Source organism: Eptatretus burgeri, chromosome 13 (genome assembly GCF_056783735.1).
Source record: "Eptatretus burgeri isolate ZD-2024b chromosome 13, Ebu_testis_v1, whole genome shotgun sequence".
NCBI classification, from domain to species: domain Eukaryota; kingdom Metazoa; phylum Chordata; class Myxini; order Myxiniformes; family Myxinidae; genus Eptatretus; species Eptatretus burgeri.
The window spans coordinates 45913721-45936220 of NC_140973.1; the positions used below are offsets into that span (position 1 = coordinate 45913721).

At 44.5% G+C, this 22500-nt stretch overlaps 1 protein-coding gene across 2 annotated transcripts in view; it reads left to right on the forward strand.

The window, feature by feature from the left end:
• Positions 1-22500, forward strand: part of CCNK (cyclin K) — a 50287-nt gene that overhangs the window by 5244 nt on the left and 22543 nt on the right. For both annotated transcript variants that reach the window (XM_085852288.1, XM_085852289.1), the window contains exons 2-7: positions 8263-8481; positions 10035-10116; positions 10475-10606; positions 21325-21430; positions 21538-21595; positions 22013-22182. In XM_085852288.1, coding sequence (XP_085708414.1) covers positions 8312-8481; positions 10035-10116; positions 10475-10606; positions 21325-21430; positions 21538-21595; positions 22013-22182 — 718 coding nt within the window. In that variant the 5' untranslated portion in view covers positions 8263-8311. The remainder of the gene's footprint in view (positions 1-8262; positions 8482-10034; positions 10117-10474; positions 10607-21324; positions 21431-21537; positions 21596-22012; positions 22183-22500) is intronic.

Genomic DNA, 22500 nt, shown 5'->3' on the forward strand with positions numbered 1-22500 from the left:
AAGCAATGGTCCCGATTTATTTATTTATTTATTTATTTATTTTTTGTGTGTGAGAATACCCCTTCATATACTCCAACCCCTCAGCATCAATGAAAATGGGATCTCAATGGGTTCAAGTGTGATGATGGTTTTATTGTTTGGGGTCCACATATCACTAATTCTTGATTCGACATTGGGCGACGTTTGCCGTCATCGTTCCAATGACGTCACCTGCTGGCAGGTGACTTTATGTCTGAAATTGACAATCATCATCTCTGGACTGGTTTATATATGAAAATGTATGTATGAGGTGCCGCGAGGAGGAGTGATTTAAGGGACACATCGGCCATTTTGGAGTTAATGCCATATAGCACTATTTTAACCCTTACCCTATCATCCGAGCCTATCATCATTGTATCATTAAAAAATGTCGCTTACATCACTCCTCCTCGCGGGGCCTCATGTATGTATGTGTATGTATATATATATATATATATATATATATATATATATATATATATATATATATATATATATATATATATATATATATATATATATATATATATATATATATATATATATATATATATATATATAGTGTTACGGTCGTGGAAATTCACAGAACACCATTCAGGTATCCCAGAGATAAGTTATGTCGATAAGTGCGTGTTCAGATTAGTTTTCCCCACCGGTATCGAGAGGGATTTATTCGTGTAACGGTGCTGTGATCTTTGAGGTAGTGTTTTTCTTTTGCTATTTTTATTTTGGACCAACTGCCTCTCAACCATCACAACCACCACCAACCGCATCTCAACAACCACAGCCACCTTCCCCACAACTGCCTTCACAACAACAATCATCACAACCACCACCAACCACATCTCCACAAAGCTAACCACGACATCTCGCCATCTCCTCAACAACCTCTCATCAAACCTCTCCACAACGAAAACATCGCTCTCATCAACCATCTCCACAACAACCACCACGACATCCCCTCACCACCTATGCCACAACAAACATCGCCTTACCTTCATCTTCACGAACGCCGCCATCTTGTGACCGGCAACAGCGTCCTGAACGAACAACAACTGCCACCAGATGCGGAGACTCCTTCGTTGGGGCGAGGGTCGATGATTTCACCCACGTCCGCTCTCTCCAAGCTTCGCGACAATTCGGATCAAAAGATCAAAAGGGGCGGAGCCAGCGGGGGGTCAGAGGTGAGAGATCGGAGATCAAAACCTCGCCTCACGGATCCAATGTAAGGGCGCACTGAGACGCCAAGCGCGCAGTTATGTGGAGTCGCGTTGGGAGCTGGGTCAGTCTGGAGTCTGCAGTCGGTTAGGAGCTGGAGAGAGCAGAAGAGACTGGAGCTAGGAGCGTGGCCTGCCATGCCGTGCTGTGCCGAACAGTGGGTCGCTGGAGAGAGGCCGGAGAGGAGTCGCCAACCAGCGGCATAACGGTCTGAGGTGATCGGGCCCCGGGACAGTCCAAACTACGCTGAAGAACGGGCGGGTTCTTAAGAGAGCATCAACTCTGAAAGAGCAAAGGCCCGTTCATTCCTCTGAGGCGTTGTCCACTCAGCCCGATCGACCGGGCCGCACGACGAGGCCTGGGCCCAAGCCGTGGTCACGCCAGCTGCCGTGTGGACGGGATGTCGATGAGCGCCCAGCGAGTCGCCACAAAGGTGGCAGGTAACCAGCGCGGCCTCTCGGAGCTCATGCGGTCTTCACAGCTCCGTGAACTATTAAAGGCCCACGAGGCCCAGTTCTTGCCCTTTTCTTTCCGGGGTTTTCTTTGCATGAATGATGTGGCGCCAAGTCCGTTAAGTAGAACTGTTCAGTGCATGTAAATAAATAATAATAGAACGGCTGTAGGCTTTGTTAACCTCCACCATCAAAGATGGACGGAGGTTACTGTTTTCACCCCTGTTTGTTTGTTTGTTTGTGAACAGTATTACGGAAAAAACTCCTGGACGGATTTCGACGAAACTTGGTGGGGGGATGAGGTATGGTCCAAGGATCATGCCATTAGATTTTGGACTTGGTCCAAAGTCAAATATGCCCGCAATGGCGGCCATTTTGAAAAAATATTTGAATTTTTGTTTTTGCATTTCTACATGTTTTAAGTGATTTCCAACCCCAAAAAAAAATTTGTTAGAGAAAAAAAAAATTTGCAACTTTTTTTTCAAAAAAAATTCGATCTTATTTGAAAAATATCTGATTTTTTTTGCATTTCTACATGTTTTAAGTGATTTCCAACCCCCCCAAAAATATTGTTAGAGAAAAAAACAAGCAAATTTTGCACCTTTTTTTTTCAAAAAAATTTCGATTTTATTTTTTTGGCATTTCTACATGCGCGTCGATCTAGTTTAGTTTATTCAATTGTGGTTCAGTGGAGTCTGATCCGTTTTGACCTACAATGAATAGGATATCAGGTTCACTTCAGTGACCCAGCAGTATTGGCGGCGGAGGTTTTGCACTCTACCGAGTGCTCCCCCTCTAGTTACTCGTGTTTTGTCCCATACGTGCATTGGTTGCATACATGACTGCATGATTGCATACGTGTATTGGTTGCATACATGACTGTATGACTGCTTACGGGTGTGAAATAAATGTCATTGTTTAAATGTTCACGCGTTCGTTGCGTCCTTTCCCTCATTGAACTGCCATAATTAAGTTCGGAATACTAGCTGGCTTTTTAATAGCTGATAAAAGAATCAGGTCCAATGGGGCTTTGCGATAATACCCCGCTTGGTTATCACAAAACGGGGTGAGCTGCTTAAGCGGCTCGTTTCCAAGCAGGCCCCGTTGAGGTACAGTCTCTCGGTAGTCTACCCGCGCGATTAATTAGGTAAATCGACCATTTGGTGATCGGACTCTGTAGCGCGGGTAGAGTATTGACAAGGCTGTGGTGTGATTAAAAACACACCCGTAGCTGGATTTTGGCGTTGTTCCGAAAGCTGCGACTAGGTTTGCCCGTTAGGTGGGCGAGAGCGGCCGCCTTTGACTAAGAGCGGTCGCCCGCACACCGACGGGCGGGAAGCCATAACAATATATTGCATCATTTGCGAAAATTATTCTGCCAATTGTGTCTATTGATTTTTAAGTGTACATTTTTTGTATAACCATCATCGAATTAAGTTATAAATGGGCTAATCTCAGTTTTTGCATATTTTGCGGTAAGCATGGCGACCGAAGATTGAAACGAGTTCCGAAAATACTGTTGTGATCCGTTCAGCTGCCATAAAACGAAACAACGAAAAGATCTTCACAATGTGTCAAATGATATGTTGATGAAATTTTCTTCAAAGGTGAAAAAAAGATGACAGACTTTGTACTTCGTGCAGAAAAAAAACTTTCTCAGTTGTCACCAGAGCGTATTGAAGAATCATCTTCGACCAGTTCAAAATTATCATCAGAAGGTACTATCGAAGGCATTGCAGAATCTATTTCGACAGATGAGGACGAGGAGGTTTTTGAGCGAGAAGCAGAAGTTGACTTATTAAACCAGTCGTTATCGATGATAGGCGAAAGCCCATTCGACAAACCAAAGGCGGAAAGGAACCCAGGGTACGTTCCTGAAAAGCGAAGTAAAGTGGAAGATTCTGTGCGAAAGAAATTAGAACTAGTTGCTGGACCAAGCACTGCGGAGAAAACAAAAAATACAGCGTCAAAATGTGATGAAAACTGCATGCCAGAGGTGATCAAAAGCCTGAAAGAAAAATACGTTGTTTCAAGCCGTTCAGAGCAAATACGTATACTGACAATATTTGCTAGGAATATGAGCATCAGAGGGATGATGAGTGAATTCAGTTGCTCCCAAAGAATGGCTGTGCAAGCCAAAAATTTAGAGAAAGAAAATGGTATGCTATCGTCTCCAAATCCCAAACAGAGTAAAATATTTCCTGACAAAGTGAAATCCGCCGTGACCGAATTTTACCGAAGTGATGAAGTCAGCCGAATAATGCCGGGAAAAAAGGACTGTGTGGTGGTCAGGAATGAACATGGAAAAGATAAAATTCAATAGCGCCTGGTACTAAACAATCTCAATCAACTGTTTCAGAAATTCAAAGAGAAAAACCCTGCTTGAAAGTTGGATTCGCGAAGTTCGCCATGCTCCGTTCCTCGGAGTGTGTCCTTGTCGGTTCAGGCGGCACACACAGTGTATGTGTATGTACGATACATCAAAATGTGAAACTCATGATGATTGGTTCCAAAATGCCACAGATAGCCGAACTTCCTATCTATCATCATGTGATAGCACGCATAGTTTGTAACCCCCACAACCGGCATGTTATTTCAGAACTTGTGAAAGTTGCCCATCAATTGAAGACTTCAAAACCGAGCGACTGAGTGCTTATGAACTAGAGGATATTGATGAAATTCAGTTTAAACGGTGGACATCCACCGACAGATCTGAACTGAGCTCCATGGTCCTGCCTTTGGAAGAATTCATTAATCAATTCTGTGAACGTGCGGTGAAATTCGTCAGACACAACTTCATTGCCAAGGCCCAATCTCAGTTTCTGAAAAATAAGAAAGACGAGGTCGGTGAAGGAGAATTTGTCATTATTGGAGACTTCTCAGAGAACTATTCGTATGTCGTACAGGATGCGGTCCAAGGATTCCATTGGAACTGCTCTCAAACGACAATTCACCCCTGGGTTTACTATTTCAAATCGGATGATGGCAAATTAAACCACGATTCGTTCACGATTATATCAGAATGCAATACTCATGACGTCTCAGTCCACCTCTTCCAAAGAATGCTCATTGAACACTTGAAATCTAGCTTTGGAAATGTAAAGAAACTTCACTATTTCTCAGACGGTTGTGCTGGCCAATAAAAGAACTGCAAAGCCTTCATAAACCTATGTCATCACAAATCAGAGTATGGTATTGACGCAGAATGGCATTTTTTTGCCACAAATCATGGCAAGGGCCCTTCAGATGGCGTGGGAGATACAGTCAAAAGAGAAGCAACACGTGAGAGCCTGCGTAGACCTTACAACAGTCAAATTATTTCTCCAAAAGATCTTTTCGCCTTTGCTGAAAATGTTTTGAATGAAATGAAGTTCGGTTATGGGATCCAAGAGGCGTATGACGAGGAAGAACGAAATCTGGAAGAAAGGTTAAAAACGGCCAAAACCATAGCTGGAACTCAAAAACTTCATGCTTTCATCCCTATTTCTGAAATTGCTCTTCAAGTACGTGAATTCAGCCTTAGCGAGGAACACCTACCGAGTCAGCTATTTCAAAATCTACACCAACTTTTAACGGGAAACTCTCAGGTTATGTCACAGTGCACTGATGGAAAATGGTGGCTTGCCTGCATCATGGAAGCCTTTCAGGACACTCATGAAGTGAGTGAATTTTCTTCATCCAAACGGGCCCGCAAATAGTTTCTTTTTTTTCTGACATTGAAGATCACTGCATTTTAGACATTTCTGATATACTTCTTTCCGTAGAACCAAAAACTGCTACAGGTAGAACCTACACAATCAGTAAAAAAGAAACACAGCTGTCAAACTAGAGGGGGAGCACTCGGTAGAGTGCAAAACCTCCGCCGCCAATACTGCAAGGTCACTCAAGTGAACCTGATATCCTATTCATTCAATTTGACGTCAACAGTGCTCATAGAGTTATAGTTTGCAACTTTCCATTTTAATTTTAAATTTTACATACTCAATTCATTCCTAATAACTAGATTCCTTGAGACAGAAATTGATTTTACGTGGGTATATCCACCTGAAGTTCCAAAATCAGCCGCAATTATAATTTTGGCATGTTTTTTGTTGGAAATCACTTATAACATGAAGAAATGCAAAAGAAAAAAAAAATCGAAATTTTGTTGAAAAAAAAGTTGCAAAAGAATTTTTTTCTCTAACAATTTTTTTGGGGAGGGGGGGTTGGAAATCACTTAAAACATGTGGAAATGCAAAAAAAAAAATTCAAATATTTTTTCAAAATCGCTGCCATAACGGCCATATTGGATTTTGGACCAAGTCCAAAATCTAATGGCATGATCCTTGGACCATACCTAATCCCCCCACCAAGTTTCGTCGAAATCCGTCAAGGAGTTTTTCCGTAATACTGTTCATAAACAAACAAACAAACAAACAAACAAATAAACCAATGTCACCCGCAGGGTGACCCGTATCTTGCCAAAAGGTGACCACGTGTGACTTCTTTAAGGTCACACTGATGTCAACAGAGCTGCTATTCACTAGGAGCGACTCCTTGAGGAATATCTGCCTACGAGAGATTCCGATGAGAATCGTTCTACAGAGTAACCATGAAAAATATGCGTTTGCCTCATAACGTCACCAAATGACGTCATATTGTCTCAAGCTTGACATCTAGAAAGCACTCATCGAGGTGTTCAATTTGAGGTACTACACGATATGGTTCCAAAAACTTGAAAATTTGACCTCAGGCGCTAACCATGAAGGTCAAGGCCAATCGCCACCAAAAATTAATCAGCTGAGCGCCAGACCATGAACTATATTCCCATGAAGTTTGAAGACGATCCGATCAAAATTACTCAAAATAAGGGTTTCGTCGACTCCCCTGATTTGCGACAAGGTGACCTTGACCTTTGACCTTGACCTTCAAAATTTTGTGCGCTGAAAGGGACCTCTATAGACTTCTGATATGCGAAGTTACAAAAATTTCCAATGATAACTGTGCTCTGCAGAATTTTAGAAACGTGATTACAGACAAACAAACAAACAAACAAAAAAAACATCCAAGCTGACTAACATATCTTGCAAAAACTTCGTTTTGGCAAGATAAAAATAAAAAAACACCAGGGAGTCGAACACTGACGCTAACCATTACATTGACGTGTTTCGACTTATGAGTAACTTACAAGCAACGTTTGTCGACGTGTGTCAACTATCGCGTAACGTGCCTACAACACGTTACTCATAGGTTAGAAATAAGTTTTGGGTATGCTAAACATTACCTCGACGTGTTTTGACTTATGAGTAACTTACAAGTAACGTGTGTCAACGATCGCGTAACGTGCCTACAACTTATGGCCAGCATTATGTGGAACGTGTGAGTCATACGCAGGCATACGTCAAAATTTCAAGCATGGAAAATTTGTCTAACACCTCGGCGTACTACGACGTATGCCAGCGTGCTCTTAACGTATACAAACTTACCCATAACGTATTCGACCTGTCCCAGCGTTTTAGCCAAATTTTGCATACGTCAGGCATACGCTGGCTAAATCTTCAAGGTGTGACAGGGCCTTTAGCAAGGTCGGTAATAATTCTATGATTTACGATGGCAAAACTGCAAATGCTGAATCCACGAATGTCACGGGTGGAAACCCTCACGTAATTTCCTGATTTCCTTTAAACTCAGTATCTCTACCAAACAGCATCATTCCAATCACAAAGTAACACTGTACCATTAATATAACAAAATACAATATTACAAACACTCCTGAAGTAAACGAAGAGAAACGCCATTCTGATGTTATATCCGGGTCGGGAGCAGCTTCGTACTGATCGAAACTCAAAATCATAATTTTATTGAGGCATTTATGAAACCTCCCACCCACCAAAGGACACCAAAACCCTCCCCAGAAGGTTTGGCGTGGCTCGCCCCAAAACTGAGGGAGTAGTTCAGAGTCAGACAGACAGACAGACAGATGGATAGACAGACACTCTTGCTTTATAATATAGATGTGGCCATATCCACATTAGCTCAATTCTACTAAAATTATTCAAGCGAGAAACTTCCTGAAGAGTAAAGGTGTGCTGTTGAATGTCCAATAATTGAGCTGTAAGTTTAAATTTAATTCAAGTTATTGTCCCTTGTTATCGATTCTATCTGCGGGAACAAGGACTCGGGGTTGATGTTTTAAATCGATGTAGAACCTTGTTCCTTCTGCCTCATGTAGTGAAAGGTGGGCAATCAGTATTACGTTCTGATTGAGTGAATATTGTTAGATTTTTGTTGTTTGTTTGTTCTGTAATTTTCTGTTTTCTTGCAACAGTCCGAGAATGAATACTCTTTGTGAAAAGTGTGGAATTATTGGGTTAATGTGGAGAGAACGAAAGTAGGGATTTTGTGAGAACTGTCCCCATGAACTCTCCACTAAGGGCAAGGAGTCATAATCACGTGGGTTTGATAAGTATTGAAATTATGTAGAAAAAGTATGATTGGCAGAGAAGGAAGAATATTATGGTTCAGTATGTTTTTTTTATTTATTTTTTTTCATGATTCTAACCCTCTGTTGATCTTGCGATTCTGTCTGCGACAGGGTTTTTTGTTGGTGACATCAAACAAAACAGAGTTTGCATTCTTTCACAATGACCTGCAGCTTGGGAAAGTACGATCAGCGAATGCCATGTTGGTATTGGGATAAGAAGGAGAGGGTGCATACCCCCTCACATGTGGAGGGATTGGATTCTATGACTGAGGCACGGTACCGCCGAGAAGGAGCTCGCTTCATATTCGACGTGGGCACAAAACTTGGCCTGTATCCTGTACATGTATTGTTCCAGGGTGATTGTGTATATCTTTTATTCTCTTGCATCATGCATCTGATACTAATGGTTTATTACATGAACAAAATAGTGGAATTGACCTTGTCAACACAACCATACATCCTTTGGTACATGCCCTTTCTCTCTCTCTCTCTCTCTCTCTCTCTCTCTCTCTCTCTCTCTCTCTCTCTCTGCCTCTCTCTGCCTCTCTCTGCCTCTCTCTGCCTCTCTCTGCCTCTCTCTGCCTCTCTCTGCCTCTCTCTGCCTCTCTCTGCCTCTCTCTGCCTCTCTCTGCCTCTCTCTGACTCTCTCTGACTCTCTCTGACTCTCTCTGACTCTCTCTGACTCTCTCTGACTCTCTCTGACTCTCTCTGACTCTCTCTGACTCTCTCTGACTCTCTCTTTCTCTCTCTGGCTCCCCCTCCCTCTCTCCGACTCTCTCTGGCTCTCTCTGCCTCTCTCTGACTCTCTCTGGCTCTCTCTGCCTCTCTCTCACTCTCTCTCTCTCCCTGACTCTCTCTCTCTCTCTGACTCTCTCTCTCTACCTCTCTCTCTCTCTCTCTCTCTCTCTCTCTCTCTCTCTCTCTCTCTCTCTCTCTCTCTCTCTCTCTCTCTCTCTCTCTACCTCTCTCTACCTCTCTCTCTACCTCTCTCTACCTCTCTCTCTCTCTCTACCTCTCTCTCTCTCTCTCTCTCTCCCTCTCTATACCTCTCTCTCTCTCTCTCTCTCTCTCTCTCTCTCTCTCTCTCTCTCTCTCTCTCTCTCTCTCTCTCTCTCTCTCTCTACCTCTCTCTCTCTACCTCTCTCTCTCTCTCTCTCTCTCTACCTCTCTCTCTCTCTCTCTACCTCTCTCTCTCTCTCTCTCTCTCTCTCTGTCTCTCTCTCTCTCTCTCTCTCTCTCTCTCTCTATCTCTCTCTCTCTACCTCTCTCTCTCTCTACCTCTCTCTCTCTCTCGGTCTCTCTCTCTCTCTCTCGGTCTCTCTCTCTCTCTCTCTCTCTCTCTCTCTCTCTCTCTCTCTCTCTCTCTCTCTCTCTCTCTACCTCTCTCTCTCTCTCTCTCGCTCTCTCTCTCTCTACCTCTACCTCTCTCGCTCTCTCTACCTCTCTCGCTCTCTCTCTCTCTACCTCTACCTCTCTCGCTCTCTCTACCTCTCTCGCTCTCTCTACCTCTCTCTCTACCTCTCTCTCTCTCTCTACCTCTCTCTCTCTATCTCTCTACCTCTCTACCTCTCTACCTCTCTACCTCTCTACCTCTCTACCTCTCTACCTCTCTACCTCTCTCTCTCTCTTTCTCTCTCTCTTTCTCTCTCTCTTTCTTTACTGTTTATTCATTTGCTGGTTGTGTGTAATTTTTGTCCTGCTACTCCCATGGAAGTTTAACATTTCTCTTCCATAAGCCTCGCTCTTGTGGGAAAAAAAAAACCCCAATTTTTTTTTCATTAATTGTCATATCTTGATGCTGGAGTTATTGTAATTCTTAGTTGCACTTATTTGTGTAATGCAACCACACACGTGAGTTTTGGTTTGCCTTGACAACGGAGCAGACACTACGACACTTTGGCCACTGGGATTGTTTACTTTCACAGGTTTTACATGTTCCACTCCTTCAAGCAGTTTCCACGCTATGTAAGTGTTTTGAGCTCTAACTCTAAGTCATAGAGATTATCTTGGATCGACAAGAAACTTGCTCCCATGACTTGGAAGGCATTTTCTTTGGGTAATGTTTGACTGCGAACAATACACCAAGAGAGTAAAAGGATAAGGTGATGGATCTCTTTGATGGAGAAGGCTTATTGGAGGCAATGATTATGATGTTGATTATTAGTTGAGGTAATAGGATGATGGATGGCCAGGAGGGTGTATTGGGAATGAGGAATGAGAATGAGATGGAACAGCTCAAAAAAAACAAACAAACCTGTAAACTAATGGGTAGTTTCAATTAGGAAAGTTTTATTTCTCTATTTGAGAGTTACTTTGCTTGCAGGTGACAGCCGCCTGCTGCCTCTTCCTGGCGGGAAAGGTAGAAGAGACGCCTAAGAAGTGCAAGGATATAATCAAGACAGCGCGCAGCTTGCTCAGTGACGTGCAGTTTGCACAGTTTGGAGAGGACCCAAAGGTATGTTTTTATTTTATTTTATTTAATTGATCAGCATTTGCCAGACAAAAGCCCCTTTTTGTGTATGAGAAATCTCCATACGTATACTAAATGGTATATTGACAGATGATTCATTGTTAGGCTTGTATTTTATTTAGATTAAAAAATTTGAAGGATCACCTGGTATGTATGGAAGAGCACCTAAAGTGTAAAATATTCTCTTCTTCATTCCCTTCCATTCCATTGTGGGGTTTTCAAAATGACGTATGAATGCGAAATGAGGGCTTGTGCGTGTGTGTGTGTGTGTGTGTGTGTGTGTGTGTGTGTGTGTGTGTGTGTGTGTGTGTGTGTGTGTGTGTGTGTGTGTGTGTGTGTGTGTGTGTGTGTGTGTGTGTGTGTGTGTGTGTGTGTGTGTGTGTGTGTGTTTTTTTCAGTGACTCGGTTCTGCTCGCCAGGCACTTTTAACCTGCCATTGCTAGTGCAAAATCTGTAACTCAAATAGTCTTTAAACGTAATTTTCAGCATTTAAAGAAAAATTGTCAATTTCATGATGGTTAAACATAATTGTTCTGTTCCTAAATGTAAATCGCACTCAAGAAAATACAGGATACTAGCGATACCCGTGCACATGCACGGGATAGCAGTACAACATAGCTGGTAGCAGACGACAGACCGTACACGGGGAATAACAAAAATATGCATCGTGCAAAATGCAAGTGGTACTATGGAATGCCAAGACTTCCCAAACATTGTCGGCATGTCCGCTAAGTGCCACTGCAATTTCATAGGGATCGTGTGACGGCGAGCCGAGTTTTTAGTGTGCAAGCTTGGTATTATAATAGAGATATGAGAAATATCCGTGGATGAGCGGTGTCGGGTTTGTACCATTTACTGTTTAAAGTACAAGATAGCAGTGGCAGCGTCTATAAAACACACCCATATAAAACACACAGCGCTGCTGGTCAGAGTGGATGATCGAGGGAGATAAGACCGACACCAAGGGAGGACGTATAAGAAAGGTCGACCTTCCAACCATCTGTTCTTAGATAGTGAAGGTGTGGGAGGAACTGCCATCAGTGATCATCCATTGGGCCTTCTTGAAGTGCTGTTTATCTAACTGCCTTGACGGGACAGGGTAACATGTTCTGTGAGGAGCCATCTGGTGGCGACTTGAGAAGCGAAGAGAGCGGCGATGATGACCTCATCTATTCATACTCGGTTGAAGAGCTGCGTGTGCTCTTCAATGACGAGAACTTTCTGGGCTTCAGCTAAAAAGCTTCGGCATGAATTGTAAGCTAATGCTTGTAACAAAAGGCTCATTTAATGGCTGCAAATGGACAAGAAAGAATGTTTAAAGGAATTCAGTCCCCTTCCCACTTTCTTCTTTTCCATGTACCTTATTCATGGGAAAGAACGCAAAATGATGGTGCGGTTTATAAACGAGGGTGGCTTATACATGGCAATTTGGTTTGTTCAGGGTGCAAGTGATAGCTCGCCTACTCTTCACGATGTCCATGTTGAACCCTGGGATCGTTAACATCCACCAACTAATGCCGGCAGGCAGGGTGCCTATTTAATGCCCATCCAAGGGACGGCATGTACATTGATGGCTCGCCGAGACGACAAAACACCAGGATGGCAGTTTATATCTGGGCTGAGATACAAACCGAGGTGAGACTGCTCAGAGGTGAGTATACATGCCTCGAGGCTATCTTGCCCAGCCTGACTCTATAAAAGCTTCATTATCTTGCCAAAACGAAGTTTTTGCAAGATATGTTAGTCAGCTTGTATGTTTTTTTTATTTTTTTTTTGTTTGTCTGAAATCACATATCGATCACTCTGCAGAGCACAGTTATCATTGGAAATTTTTGTAACTTCGCATATCGGAGCCCTATAGAGGTCCCTTTCAGCGCATAAAATTTTCAAGGTCAAAGGTCAAGGTTACTTTGTCGCAAATCAGGGGAGTCGACGAAACCCTTATTTTTTGAGTAATTTTGATCGGATTGTCTTCAAACTTCATGGGACGAAAGTTCATGGTCTGGCGCTCAGCTGATTAATTTTTGGTGGCGATCGGCCTTGATCTTCATGGTTAGCGCTGGATGTCGAAAGTTTTTGACCCCAAGGTCAAATTTTGAAATCTTAGATACCATATCGAGTAATACCTCATATGAAAGCACTTGATAAGTGCTTTCCAGATCTGTTAAAAGTTTGACGCGATGATGTCATTTGATGACGTCATGACAAAAAAACGGGATTTTTTTTCATGGTTACTCTGTAGAACGATTCTCATCGGAATCTCTCGTAGGCAGATATTCCTCAAGGGGTCGCTCCTGGTGGATAGCAGCTCTGTTCATCTCAGTGTGACCTTAAATAAGTCACAGGTGGTCACCTTTTGGCAAGATGTTTTTTTTTTTGAAGAAGTTGTGTTCCTGTAGATTAAATCAATAGAACGTTGGTTTGGGTATGTTAATCAATGCTAGCCTTCACAAGCAAGACTATTTCTTCATTCTATTCCGGTTGTTCCTGGACAGTGAAACTGTTGTAGAAAAAGGTTTGTGACAGAGACAGATCATTGGCACATTCCCCATCCATTTTTATTTCTTCTGCCACCAAAGGTGAAGGAGGTTATGGGACATTTTCACAAAAGCGGGTCAGGTAACGGTAAAGAACAAAATAAAAAATCAACTTTCTTTGATATTCTTGAAATAGTGCTTGAACCCCTTTTAAGGCCTAGAAAAATGTTCAAATGATGTCAGCAACGCAGGATCACCAGAAGGCCTCTGTACTGACTGGGCAATATCTTCTTCTTCTTTCGGCTAGCTCCCGTTAGGGGTCGCCACAGCGGATCAACCGTCTCCATTTCGCTCTATCCTCCTCATCTTCCATTGACACTCCAACCACCCGCATGTCCGCCCTCACCGTATCCATGAACCTCTTCTTTGGCCTTCCTCTTCTCCTCCTGCCTGGCGGCTCCATCTTCAACATCCTTCTCCCGATATGCTCCGCTTCCCTCCTGTGCACATGTCCAAGCCATCTCAATCTCGCCTCTCTCACTTTGTCTCCTAACCGTCCTTCCTGCGCTGTGCCTCTAATATACTCATTTTTTATCCTATCCATCCTCATCACTCCCAACGAGAATCGCAGCATCTTTAACTCTGCCACCTCCAGCTCCGCTTCCTGTCTTCTTGTTAGTGCCACCGCCTCCAAACCATACAACATAGCTGGTCTCACTACCGTCTTGTATACTTTCCCCTTAACTCTTGCAGCTACCCTGCTGTCACAAATCACTCCTGCAACTCTTCTCCAACCACTCCATCCTGCCTGCACTCTCTTTTTCACTTCTCTCCCACACTCTGCGTTGCTTTGGACAGTTGATCCCAAGTATTTAAACCCATCCACCTTCCCCACCTCAACTCCTTGCAACTGCACCATACAACCACCCTCCCTCTCATTTATGCACATGTACTCCGTCTTACTCCGACTGACTATCATTCCCCTTCTCTCCAGTGTGTACCTCCACCTCTCGAGGCTCGCCTCAGCCTGCTCCCTCCTCTCCCGACAGATCATGATGTCATCCACGAACATCATAGTCCATGGAGACTCCAGTCTGATCTCGTCTGTCAACCTGTCCATCACCATTGCAAACAAGAAAGGGTTCAGAGTCGATCCTTGGTGCAATCCCACTTTTACCTTAAACCGGTCCGTCATTCCTACCGCACACCTCACCGCTGTCACACTGTCCTCATACATATCCTGCACGATCCTCACATACTTCTCCACCACTCCCGACTTCCTCATACAATGCCACAACTCCTCTCTTGGCACCCTATCATAAAGCTTTCTCTAAATCCACAAACACACAATGTAACTCCTTCTGGCCTTCCCTATACTTCTCCATCAACATTCTCAAAGCAAACATCGCATCAGTGGTGCTCTTTCCTGGCATAAACCCATATTGCTGCTCACAGATCGTCACCTCTTTTCTCAACCTAGCTTCCACTACTCTTACCCACACCTTCATGGTGTGGCTTAACAACTTTATCCCTCTGTAATTTCCACAGCTCTGCACATCACCCTTATTCTTGAAAATCGGAACCAGTACACTTAATCTCCACTCCTCCGGCATCCTCTCACTTTCCAAGACTTTATTAAACAATCTGGTTCACAACCCCACTGCCATCTCTCCTAAGCACTTCCATGCCTCCACTGGTATATCATCTGGGCCAACCGCCTTTCCACTTTTCATCTTCTTCATAGCAGTCCTCACTTCATCCTTACTGATCCACCCCACTTCCTGATTCACTATCTCCACCTCTTCCAACCTTCTCTCTCTCTCATTTTCTTCATTCATCAGCTCCTCAAAGTACTCCATCCACCTTCTCAACACACTCTCCTCGCTCGTCAGCACATTCCAATTTGTGTCCTTTATCACCCTAACCTGCAGCACATCCTTCCCAGCTCGGTCCCTCTGTCTTGCCAATCGGTATAAATCCTTTTCCCCTTCTTTTGTGTCCAACTTCTCATACAGCTCGTCATATGCCTTTTCCTTGGCCTTTGCCACCTCTCTTTTTGCCTTTCGCCACCACTCCTTGTACTCCTGCCTACTTTCTTCATCTCTCTGACTATCCCACTTCCTTTTCGCCAACCCCTTCTTCCTTATACTTTCCTGTACTTCCTCGTTCCACCACCAAGTCTCCTTATCTTCCTTCCTCTGTCCAGATGTCACACCAAGTACCTTCCAAGCTATCTCCCTCACCACTTCTGCTGTAGTTGCCCAATCATCCCACCCATCTTTACCACCATCCAACGCCTGTCTCACCTCCTCCCTAAATTTCACGCAACAGTCTTCCTCCTTCAGCTTCCAACATCTGGTCATTGGTTCAGCCCTCACTCTCTTCCTCAACCTCACCTCTAAAGTCATCCTACAGACCACCAATCGATCCTGTCGAGCTACACTCTCCCCTGCCACCACCGTACAATCTCTAATCTCTTTCAGGTTGCATCTCCTGCTTAAGATGTAATCCACCTGTGTGCACTTTCCTCCACTCTTGTACGTCACCCTGTGTTCCTCCTTCTTCTTGAAATACGTATTTACCACTGCCATTTCCATTCTTTTTGCAAACTCTACCACCATTTGCCCTTCCACATTTCTCTTGTTGAGACTGTACCTACCCATCACCTCCTCATCTTCTTTATTCCCTTCCCCAACATGCCCATTGAAATCTGCTCCAATCACCACTCTTTCATCCTTGGATACACTCTCCACCACTTCATCTAACTCACTCCAGAAATCTTGTTTATACTCCATCTCACACCCCATATGTGGGGCATATGCACTGATGACATTCATCATCACCCCTTCAATTTCCAACTTCACACTCATCACTCGGTCAGACGCTCTCCTCACCTCCAATACCCTCTTGACATAATCTTCCTTCAGGATTACCCCGACACCATTTCTCCTTCCATCCACACCATGGTAGAACAGTTTGAAACCACCTCCATGCTCCTCGCCTTACTCCCCATCCACTTGGTCTCTTGTACACACAGTATGTCCACCTTTCTTCTCTCCATCATATCAGCCAACTCTCGCCCTTTGCCAGTCATCATCCCAACATTCAGAGTTCCAACTCTCTCCTCCACACTTGTACCCTTCCCCCTCTCCCACTGCCTCTGGACTCGCCTTCCCCGTCTCCTTCTCCTCCTTCGCCCAGCAGTAGCACAATTTCCACTGGTACCCTGCTGACCACCGGTACCGGTGGCGGTCGTTGGTAACCCGGGCCTCGACCCATCCGGTATGGAAATTCGTTTTGTCGTCCGCATAATGATTTGGCAGAGGTTTTTACGCCGGATGCCCTTCCTGACGCAACCCTGGTCGCCTCTTACGACACACAGGGATATGGTACACCGATTCTAACCGGGGCATACGCCGGGCCCAGTACAACTGATACTCATTTTGCCGACCTCAGAAGGATGTCAGGCTGAGTCAACCCCCTGGTGTTTTTGACTTGGTTTTTATTTATATATTAATTCAGTATCCCAACGGGGCTTGAACTCAGGACCTTTTGGGTCTCAAGCCACTGCCCTAACCACTGCGCCAACACCAGGCTTTTCTGACCGGGCAATATATGCTTGATAAAAATTCTCGGATGGTCTTTCCCGTTACCTGACCCGCTTTTGTGAAAATGTCCCTTATGTTTTCACCCCTTTCTGTCTGTTTGTATGTTTGTTTGTGTGCAGGACATCTCAACAAGTTGTGGACGGATTCGGATGAAATTTTGTAGACAGGTTGGGTGTGTGACAAGGTTGAACTGATTACATTTTGGTGAAGATCTGGATCCGGATCTGACTACTATAATTTTAAAAATGATTCTTCACCATTGAGAGATGGGGCCAAAATTGATGGAAAGCACGATATCTCAAAAAGTTGTGGACGGATTCGGACGAAACTTGGTGGACATGTTGGATGTGTGACAAGGAATAATTGATTCAATTTTGGTGAAGATCCGAATCTGGATCTGATAATTTTTAAAGCGATTCTTCACCATGGAGAGATCGGGCTAAACCGATAGATAACAGGATACCTCATAAAGTTGTGGACGGATTGAGACAAAACTTGGTGGACAGGTTGTGTGTGTGGCAAGGACAAATTGATTCGATTTTGGTGAAGATCCGGACTCGGATCTGATATTTTTTAAGTGATTCTTCACCATTGAGCGATGGGGACAAAAACTATATATAGCATGGTATTTGAAAAATGTATTGGGCCGGATATGTTCTTGTGGATCAGGAAATGAGTGGCGGAGGTATGTGCTCTGCCAAGTGCCCTTCTAGTTTGTATTGTTTCCTAACATGTTGAAGTGCTTCCTCTGTTTTCCCTATTAATTTGTTTTCCCTATCCATAGCCAAGGGCCAGAGCCATTATGTTTTGGGGTTATCCGTCCATCCATCTGTTAATCGGCTTTTTGTTCCCATGATAACTTTCAAAACACTGCCGAGATTCCAACCAAATATGGCACAAGTATGGATTGCAGTACTAAAATGGACCGATTCGATTTTCATTTCTAAAGGTTGAAGGTCTCATCCGGAAGTTAATGCGGCCTTCAATTAAAAATCCTTGTTACTGCAATACCTTGTGAACCTTTAAAGATAATTTTCACAAGTAGAAAAAGTAATACATTGATGGTTTGATTAAGATTTTAGGTTCAAAAGGGCATATGATCTTGAATTTGTAATATTTTTGGTACCACAATAATTTGTGAACTCCACTGAAGAGATTTCAACCAAACTTGGCTCAGTTATAGACTGAAAGACAAAGACAGGTTGAGTATGGGAACAGCGTGTCGCTGCGTCGACTTTCCGTTGGTACTCTGGGGCCTCCGTCTGGCCATCCCCATCTCCTTGAGATGCCGATCAACCTGCTGCAAACACGAGGCACGCGGTCGTCCTGTTGGTCTTCTCCACTCATGAGGCTCCCTCACTGAGAGAATCTGGTAAGCAGGATCAGCGTCAGGAAATCGAGCCACATGTCTATATAGCCGCTGCTGATGCTCTCAGACTATACAGGTAACAAATCTCATTTGAGTCAAAGCAACCGCTCGTTGGACACAGTCTGACCAGCGATTGCCAAGGATTCTCTGTCGAGACCTGGTACTGAAGGAATTAAGTTTTTGTCAGGGTCCAAGTCTCACATCCGTAGAGCAAGACTGGAAGCACCAAGGACCGAAAGACTTGGACTTTAGTCCTCCTGCACAGGAACCATCCATCCATCCATCCATCCATTTCGACCATACTCTGTGCAGAGCGTTGGTGCTGCCAAAGCAGTCTCATTGGCTGTTGGGCAAAATCCTGGATGGGTCGCCACTCCGACACAGGATGCCAGCAAGCTGGTACTCATTTTGCTGACCTCGGAAGGATGACAGGCAGATTCAACCCCACTTGGTGTTAATTCAACATCCCAGTGGGATTTGAACTCGGGATCCTAGGATCCCAAGCCCACCACCCTAACCATGAAGTCAACACCATGCAGGCACAGGTAATGACAGCACCACAACCCATGATCCAGTGAATCCATGACTCCCCAGTCACGACCCAGACATCTATTGACCTCTGGCTCACAACGTGCAGAGACAGGAATAACACTGCCAAAGTAAGTGAATCTCTCTGTGACCTCAAACTCCTCACCAGAAAGAGGTACAGACAAAATGGCAGCATTGAAGATGTCATTGAAAGCCTGGATCCTTGTTTTGACTCGGGAAACTCGTAATCTCAGCGGCTCCCATTCCTCATTCAGTGTCTTGGGGGCCCTTAAAAGGACATCCAGTGTTTCCACAAGGATGACTGCATCATCTGCGAAATCAAGGTCAGAGATCTTGACATTCCCAAGCGATGCACCGCAGCTTGATCTCTGACATCTTCCCCAAAATCCAGTCCATGCAAGTGTTGAAGAGTGTAGGGGTCAATACACACCCCTGACAAACTCCAGTACCAACTGTAAATAGGTCAGAGATGGAACCACCACACCCAACGGCACTCTCTGTACCAGAGTATAGTTCAGAAATGAGATTGATCAACTTTCGTGGCACCCCGCGAAGACCAAGAATCCTCCAGAGGGCATCCCAATTCACTGATTCAAATGCTTTGCAGAGATCAACACAGGCTGCAAGCAGCCCCTGCTGAAACTCCTGGCATTTTTTCAGTCCTGGCGTTCACCTTACCCTTTCCAGCGAGGGACAACGAGGCCCCTTTTCCAGTCAGGTGGGATTGCCTGTGCTCCAAACAGAGCACAGAACTGCATGTAATGATACCATTACAGCATTTCCACCAGCTTTGAGAAGATCCCTGGATGCCACAGATCCCTGGGGCTTTGCCCCACCCCCTTCAACTGGTTCACGCAGCCTATTTTAACAAATGAAGGTGGTTCGCAGTTGATTGGGGGGTATTTATAACCTGACATCCAACTCAGCCCGTGGATCAGCCTGGTACAGCCTCTCAAAGTAACCGGCCCAGCGTATCTTCACTTTGGATTCCTCTGTCAAGAGTCCACCGCCCTCTGCTCTAACAGCAGCACACGGAGGGACGGGCTTGGAGGAATGCAATGCGTGAATTCCTCTGTAAGCAGAATGAGAAACACTCATCCATCGGTGATGCTCTACCCCTTCACAGATTCCTCATCCATAGGCCTACTTGTCCATCCTCTGCACATACAGTTTTATGCCTCAGCTCCTTGAACAGCTCAGCTCTGCTATTAAGCCTTGCTCTGCGACTGGTCAATGGCATTCAGTTTTCGTTGGGATACAAAGTTCCTCTTTGCTTGATGGTGGGTTCCAAGACATCTGCCTGCAACATCAAGGATGCTAGTCGTGAAGGCACTTCACAACTCTTCAGGATTCCCCACAGCACTCAGACCCCCAAATCCCCACTCAGCCTGTTCGCAAACAACAACAACAAACAACGTCAACTTATTGGACACAGCTACAGCAACTCCTTTGGCATGGTAACCATCAGAACGGCCAGACCAGTCATAGATGTAATCACCCGCCATGATCTCACCGCTATCCTGTCTCCGAACCTGAGCATAAAAATCAACTTTCGTGGCAGTGGCAGAGAGTGCTGCGATACTGATGTTCAAGCGGTGGAGCTCAGATAATAACAGAGACAGGTAATCATATTCTCTTCGGGATAGGACATTCCAGGCACCCACCCGAAGGGACCGCCGTCTCGTGGACGACTCCTCAGCACCACCCTGACACACACCACCACAATCCAACCCGGTAAGGTTACCTCATGTTTTCCCTCCTATCATTAAAGAGTGGGGATCCTGAAGACGTTGTTCCAATCCCATCATCTGGTGAGCTGCCCTGTAAAGGGCAACCGCACAGGAGGTACTCCCACGGAGTGGGTTTTCAGTTTTCTTTGCATTTTTATTGTTTTGCGGAGTGAAGAGTTTTACGGGAGCCGGAATGCAAATCCTGCCACAAACCTCCTGGGAAAGGTTACCCACTGCAGGAGGACGTCCGCATATGCAGTCGGGCACCAGATATGGATGGTGGTTAGCTCACAAGGGGCACCTCCGTCTTTTGACCGGTTTTGTTTTTAGTCCTGCTGGGTGTCCATATCCATGCACCCTCCTCACCAGGAAATCTGGTGGGGGAGATGGTTCAGTCGCCGACAACCCGACCATGAAACAGGTTCGTTCAGGTTTACGTGGTATCTGTAGCAAGTCACAGATCTCATCTGGCCTGACCTGATCTTACAATGTCTCTGCAGCTGAAGGCGATACAAAGATTCATTGATTCAATGTTGGATTCAATGGGTCAAAGGTCATGTGCCCTTTGAAAATCATTTTGCAGACCATAATTTGAGTTGGAAGCATGTGACATTGCCTCTATTTCTACTTATCTCTCTCTTCCCTCTTCCGCTCTCTCTCATGTGACCTTTGATTAAAATCAAACGTTACAGTGGGTTGACGTCTAATGCTGAGGCATATCCATCGATACGTTCGCATCAAATTCTATTTTGTAGATTCTTCAAAAAAAATTCCTGCAAGATGTTTTTTTTTTTTTTTAATCCAAATATTCTCAGGCAAGGCAGTCTACTTGGTGTGATGTCAGCCTGCCTTGAGCCAAAACATACACTGTGTAATTTGAAAAATGTAGCAAACATTTCTTTCAATCTTTTCCTTTGGACTTGTAGTGATCTTTTTGGGACATTAATGCATTCACTGCTGCTGTTGCCAGGAGGAAGTGATGGTGTTGGAAAGAATTCTCCTTCAAACGATCAAGTTTGACTTACAGTTGGAACATCCATACCAGTTCCTCCTGAAGTACGCAAAGCAGCTCAAAGGTATACAAGTACATGACCTGAGAGTTCAAGTTGAATGAGCTTTTCCCAGAGTGGTCACCCAAACTTTCTTGTACATGACCCCAAGTTTATGCTCATTTCTCATGCAGGTGATAAGAACAAGCTGCAGAGATTAGTGCAGATGGCTTGGACATTCGTTAATGACAGGTACCATTATTTTGTGTTGACTGAGTGAATTTAACAAGAGGAAAATGCAGACGCTTTCAGAAGATCCAGCACTGACTTTCCATTATTTGCACAGCATGGTACATCTACATATTACATCCCCTTATTTCAAAGAGCCACCTCCACAAATATATACTTGCCATTAAAATTTTGCCCAATGAATAATGGTCATAGTTCATGATATTTTGACTTGATGCCATTAACCAAGTACCTTTGCAGTGTTTTGATTCACAAAATACCTTGTTTAACATTGATGAAACCAATGCATGTAATTGACATTATTTGCGCAGATCTGTGATATAAATAAAATATAATTCTTGAAAATTATTTAATGTTTCATTCTTAATCGGTAAAAGCCTGTTGGAACCAAGCTGAATGTCCTTCCTGTCTGTCCCTCAGCCTATGCACAACATTGTGCCTGCAGTGGGAGCCAGAGATCATCGGTGTGGCTGTGATGTATTTGGCTGGACGACTTTGCAAGTTTGAGATCCAGGAGTGGACGTTGCGCCCCAACCATCGCCGTTGGTGGGAGCAGTTTGTGCAGGATGTCCCTGTTGAGCTTCTTGAGGGTGAGCTGGCATTCAAAATTCATATTATGCAGACCGTTGATCATGCAGCAGCTTCCAGTCTGTCTGGGTTTCCTTGTGTATCCCTTGTGTAAGCTGTCTTTTGGCACTGCGACAAGCTATATGGACGAACGCAGGTTGATTGAGGCAGGTGGACAGATGTGGGTTGATTGGGGTGGGTGGGCAGATGTGGGTTGATTGAGGCACTTGGACACACGCGGGTTGATTGAGGCGGGTGGACAGACGCGGGTTGATTGAGGCAGGTGGACAGACGCGGGTTAATTGAGGTGGTGGACGTATGCGGGCTGAGGCGGTTGAGGC